Source organism: Tribolium madens, unplaced genomic scaffold, assembly GCF_015345945.1.
Source record: "Tribolium madens isolate multiple individuals breed KSU strain unplaced genomic scaffold, Tmad_KSU_1.1 Scaffold_96;HRSCAF=242;Tcas5.2_LG5, whole genome shotgun sequence".
NCBI classification, from domain to species: Eukaryota; Metazoa; Arthropoda; class Insecta; order Coleoptera; family Tenebrionidae; genus Tribolium; species Tribolium madens.
This window is the reverse complement of record NW_025401068.1, coordinates 10,298,757-10,305,001: the sequence shown is the minus strand read 5'-3', so window position 1 is coordinate 10,305,001 and position 6,245 is coordinate 10,298,757. Positions and strand designations below refer to the sequence as shown.

Genomic DNA, 6,245 nt, shown 5'->3' with positions numbered 1-6,245 from the left:
AATATTTTATTTGTTTAAGTTTTCAATGTTTAAAATAGCAAAAAACTGATCAGAAGTTTTGTATTTTTCTTCTTTCTATTGTGTCTTAAAGATTTTTAGTTTTTTATTCTTCTTGTTAAAAAATTACTAAAATATTGTAAAGCAAATCGATCTCTCGTCACATTTTTATCGCAGAACCGTTTAGCCCCGGAGCCCATCTGCGGCAGTTTCCAGTCCGGCCCTGGCATTTGCGGCCATCGCCCCTGGATTTAGAAGACACTTGTGTGTATCTTTGACATTTCGCTCATCGTGTGGGTACCTACATGATCGATTTTCTATGCTAAACAGTCGAGTTTAGTAGTTTGTAAGCAAGAGAGCGCGTTCCGAGGCCGAACATCGAACACCGAACCCCTCCAACATATGTCTTGTGTCGAGCCAATCGGAACACAATCGACTGTATAAATCTCATTTCAGTTTACTTATTTCAGTTTTAAATTTCTTCCCTCGTCCTCGCTGATCCAAACATTCCATGTTTACTTGATTTGGGCTATTTGTTTTACTCGTTTCCGGTACGAGCCCGGAATTTGTCTCATCGGTGCACTATTTATTCTCTCTGATTGTGACCGGATCGAAGCGGCCGCAATTAGACAGTTCTACTCGAGGTGTACACACCGAAAAATCGAAAAAAAACCCAATTAATTTAAGCCGATTTCGTAGTCGTTATTTTGAATTAAACATATTTAGTGATAAATGTCAGAGATTATTTTAAACACAAATAGTTCCGTATTTTAATGGACAGCTTGCACAATATTCAATTTCATGAAGTTTGATTGAAATATTGTTTACAGAATGCAGATCTCTGCAAATATTGTTTTTGTTTCACAACGCACTGAAAAACTCTATTTATACTGTTCCACCCGATTTAAATTTTTTTAGTAGGAATATTTCACATTTACGATCGATTTATAACTCAAATTTATTGTTCACGAGCAAAATAATAAAATATGAAATATTTCATTACAACGATTTAATTAAACGTCTCCGTCTTTAATAACGAAACATGAAGAAAATTGGAGTTTTTCAATTTTGCCAATAAGATTGAAACTTCTTTTTTTTCTCGATTGGTTTACATTCCATTATCAGTTTTGCCCTAAATTGAATTTATTCGTTTTGGTGCAGCTTTTGTGGTAAACTAGTCTCGATAAATTGAAACGAGTATAGGTGCAGATGCGGTGTGTTGTGCTAACGAGATCAAATTAGGTCGAAGGTAATTGCTTCAGACATGGTTAGCATTTCAAGAGGTGTAAACATCTTTTCGATAGTGGGCGTTTACGGACGAAAATTCATGATAATTCGAGCTGAAACAACCTATTTGTGAAATTTTGCGTTGCGTTAATTAGTTTCTATTATTGCTAATTTTAATTCAACCGCTATTGTTAATGCACCTGAATAATCGTCACGTTTTTTATTAAAATAGAAGTTTTTTTCAGCAATTAGTGTGTTCACATTTCGTCGGAATGTTTTTACGAGGTTGTATCATTCCAGAAATGAGTAGTTAAGTGAGTTTATGTTAGAAAATATGTAACAATGGTTGTTATAAGACTATTTGTCATTTTATGGTTTTCTTACAGCCGCAAATAAACGATCCAGCATAAAGCAAGTTAAATAAAAATAAAATATTTCATACACTTTGTAACATTGTATTTTGAGTTAATCCAATTTTTTATCACCAATGTGAAATTTCAATTTAACAGTGAAATAAAAGTTTCATTAATGTAACAAATTAGGTAGTAGGAATGTCGACATGTCAATTTTTATTTGCGTTGCAAATTTGCATTACAAACACGAAAAAATTCGATTGCGAGACACGACATACAAAAATTGCGACAATTAATCTCCTAGTTTTGGAAAATTTCGACGTTATGGCAGAGAGCGATCAATTATTCGTGATTTAGAAGCGGAGATAAGGCCTAATCCGGACCCTACACTGACCGAATTCTTGTATCCTTATATTTTGTCGTATCGATTGAGTCGTAATGCACGCTGGAAAGCGGCCAAGTTAAATTCGAAACTCATTTAACTATGTACATATAACGAACGCTTCAGGAATATGTTATACCGGACTTTTCCTGAAATTCCTCTTTAATTTGTTCCACCGGCATTATTGGATTTGTTTCAGGTTGGTAGCAGCTGCCAATACGTGTTCAAAAATAAAAACTGTTCAATTATTTGCGCCAACTCGCAATTAAAACCAACTTACTCCAGCTTTTTTCATAATTCAGGAAACGGCGATTACGGGAGAAATAATTATTAAGACGTAGGAAATTGTCTCGTATATTAAAAGTTTTATTAACGATCGCAGCTCAGAGTTGGAGCAATCAAGAATTTATAGAGAGATTAACTGGCAAGAAAATGAAAATTTTTGACTTACCTTGTGCAGGAGCATAAATGTTCAAATAAAGACAGTCTTCGCTCTGGTTTTTCAAGTAGGGGAGAAGCCGTTTCAGATACTCCAGCCTCCCTTTAGGCATCTTCTCCAACGCTGCGGTTTCGTTGCTGATATTCGGGAGCTTTTGCGGACACACTGGACCCATTTTATCCGAAACCCGGACTCCATCCCAGGGACTGGGCGTCCTCGTGGGGCTAAACCTGTTCGATTGGACTGGAGGCGTGGCATATGGCACACCCAGGAAGACCTCGATGGGTTTGAGATAGCGATGCATGGGCACCACCAGGCCCTGCAGCCGCCCATATCGAGTCTGCACGATTCTCGGACTTATCTTAGCGTTTTTCATAAATGAGTTGCATTGGCTCGAGAGTATCAAAGTGAAGAAAATTAAAATCCAGACGATTCCCCTGCTTTTAATGCCCATCTTCGTTAAGTTGGGAACATCTCGTCACGAAAAATCGCCGATATTAATTTGAATTTAAATTTGGGTTTACGACAGGAAACTTCGTCCAACTTTTAATGAAAAATCTACACTTTCTGCCGCCGAAAAACACCCAACACGAAAAAACACTAAGCGGCCCGGATTAATTGTTTCTTGAAGATCCGGACTGGCTCGCCATCTGAAACGAAACAATGATTAACTTGCGATTTTTCTCTAAACTCGAGATTGATGTGTTTATGTCCCACAAAATATTCGATTTTCCGGCCACGATCAATCACAAATTTCCATTAAAATTTTTCGTAACCCAAACATTTGTCAATCCAATTTGGGATCAAAACCTGTGGAATAAAAGTGAACATTCATCAAAGAATAACCCCGTTATTGCACGAGTGCAGGGAGGAATTATTAGCCTTGTTTACGGGGCAATAATTGTCGTATCGCTTGACAAAAACTCGCTGAAGAAAAACAAACAGCCGATACGAAATTAAAATGGAAAAAGTCTGAGTATCGGAGTCTCTTTGACAAATTGCTAAATGAGTTTTGATAAAAAAAACTGGCTTCAGACGCGGAGAAGCAATTTATATTTCGTATTTGCTCGTTTTTAGTTTGAAAACTAATTGCAAACACAATTTCGAATTACATATAATATTGCAGTCACATTTATAGTAAGTGTGTTTGGACGTGTCCCTTTTATACATTCAATGTGGTGTCTTTTTGCTTTGACGTCTGCTTTTCAATTTACCATTTACGTTGAGTAAATTACGTGAGTACGAAAACGGACCTTAGCCTTGAACATCTCTGTGAAGTTTCCTTTTGGTTGATTTTCCGACTTCCAGTCATTGTTTGTCGGTTGTGGAAAGGCTTTATATCTCGTTTTCGCAAGTAATGTAATATGTAAAGTACAGTCGGGGTATAAAACACTGTTGATTAACTTCGTTTCAGTTTTATTTCTCGATAATGAAACACAATGTAAAAGCGCACCGCACATGAGCTGAAAATTTCATTTCGTACTTCTAGAACAATGGAATTTGATTATTGGGAATAGTGTCGGAAAGGCCGTGCATTTATCGAATGAATAATTAGCCATTTTTCGTCATTCTAATGGAAATCCTCGCATTTCCATATTTACATTGTGCGCCTATAATATTTTCCGGCGGAAATTTAAATTCCATCCAAGTGCGATGTCGTAACACTAGATGTAAAAAGCCGGCGCTTTCTTTTTGTTCGGTTAGCACTTCTGGTTTTACAAATGGTATAATTTTTAAAAGTACACTTGCCACACACAATGCCGCGACGTAAATCAGAAAGTCATTGTTTTAGTCCGGGGACACTCAAAGCCCGGATTTTTTACCCAAAATCCAATCGACTCCGGCCTTATTTATTCCTTTCTTTTATTTGTTAAGTAAAGCGCATCCCTCTTCGAATTTATATCCATTATTTACGCCCCCAATCAATATCCCCGATCCGTATCTTTACCCAAGGCCCGTACACAGACGACCATACATCGGCGCAATTTCGACCATCTGAGTCCGGATTTAAAACGCAAATCCGGCTGTAAACAACTTTAATTATCTACCAGCGCTCCGGGCACAAATCAACCGTTTCTACTTTACAGCCGGTCGCACTCAAAACACCAATTCCGGTCGATATAAGTGGTTTTCTTAATATCGCCCGTAAAAATGTAATACAGTGTCGCGATAACGCCGGTTTTTTACGTATTTTGCATTATTGCGCGATTTATAGCCGAATTAAGCCCACACAAGGATTATTTCCCATTCATCGGGACTCACTAAATCATCGTTCGGCCTTTCGGAGATTAACCTTAATCCTAGATTTGGAATTTTCAAGCAAAAAATACTACGCTGTGTTTACAAGGATGTTCACCTTTTAAGTCCGGATGTTCGCTCATAAAAGCAAAACAAACAAGCATTAATTGAAGAAAATTAATTCCATGCGAGATTATTTTTCTACGTTTGTTTGTCTCTCTTTCAATGAAAACACTCGAAAAAACTTTGTTTTCTTACGCAAGTTTTACAATTCAGCGTTTACATTAATTTTCCTATCTGATGCAAAAATGGTGGATGCGCCAAGAAAACATATTTAAATCTCTATTTTGCTACCTCCTAGTTTTATAAAAATTTAATTTAAATTTAATTTTGCAACTGACAGGTTTATTTTACATATATTAAGTACAACAAAAATAAAAAATAAAACTACAGAATAAAAATAACTAGAAAACTACATCTAAACCTGTGTAAAATTAAAATTATAAACTTGAAAATAGAAAAAAACTAAAATCTTAAAAGTGCAAAAGCTGAAAATACATCAAAGATTCTAAGTTTAAGTAAAAGTTTTTAATAGTTATTTATACAACTAGTTTTGAAAGTCATACTTATTTTCGCGAATTTGCAGTGGATTAACGAGGGTTCTGCCCGAGTTAATCAAGCAAATGAGTGAAAAAAAGACTTTCAAAACGAGTTGTACACAACATTTTTTTGCATAGTGATAATCCCACAAACCCCAAAGACCAAAAAGATATCAATTTGATAAATCAAATCGTAATGTATCGCGAGCTCTTTGTAAAAAACTCTATAGAAACTATAGAAATATATAACTATAGAAATCGTTTAAAAAAGTATAACTTTCTATACGATTAATCGTGATGAAAATTCAACTTGCATCACTATGCATGTTTTACTTTTAATAGTTTTTAGTTTTCAGATAATCTATTTCTTTATAGTTTAATTATAAAAGTGTTTCGATTTTTTCTTTTATTTTCGGTTTTCAGACTGAGCAGTTTTTGAATTTGTAAAAGTTACTTTATTTTTTGAGATTGTTAATATATTTTAGTAGTACCTAACCAGGTTTTTTGTTCTCAAGTTTATAGATTTTTTTCTCAAATATCTATGTTATAATTTGCACAAAAATCTCTAATTTTTGCGACTACAGTAAAAAATTTGATAATCGAAACTGCCAGCCTTCACTGTTTTCTTTAGATTCTTATTAATTTAGGTCTTAATATTTTTTTCAATTTTTGGATTTTTAGAATTTTCGTAAACATAAAGGTACAGATTTTAAAAATTTTAGATCTCATGCATATTTTACTTTTTAACTCTTATGTTTGCAGTTTTCAAAATTTTAAATTCTTTGATTTTCATAATTTCTTCTCAAATTTATTTATTGCAGATTTTTTTCTGTTTTCTAAGGTTTCATAAGTTATCTATTTCAAGTTTAATGCTGTGCGATTTTTAAAATTCAAATTTTTGGTAACTTTTTTTTATAAAAAAAATTAATATCTCAAAAACTATGAGTCTTAGGTCAACAGGGTTTATACAGGCGTGTTCTCCGGTTAATTTTACATATAGTACTAGTTTT

At 34.5% G+C, this 6,245-nt stretch overlaps 1 protein-coding gene across 1 annotated transcript in view; it reads right to left on the bottom strand.

Annotated features, from left to right (window-relative positions):
* Positions 1-6,245, bottom strand: part of LOC123013245 (neuroligin-4, X-linked-like) — a 105,393-nt gene that overhangs the window by 57,857 nt on the left and 41,291 nt on the right. The window contains exon 3 of the mRNA XM_044411668.1: positions 2,411-3,048. Within this exon, the coding sequence (XP_044267603.1) occupies positions 2,411-2,852 (442 nt within the window). The 5' untranslated portion in view covers positions 2,853-3,048. The remainder of the gene's footprint in view (positions 1-2,410; positions 3,049-6,245) is intronic.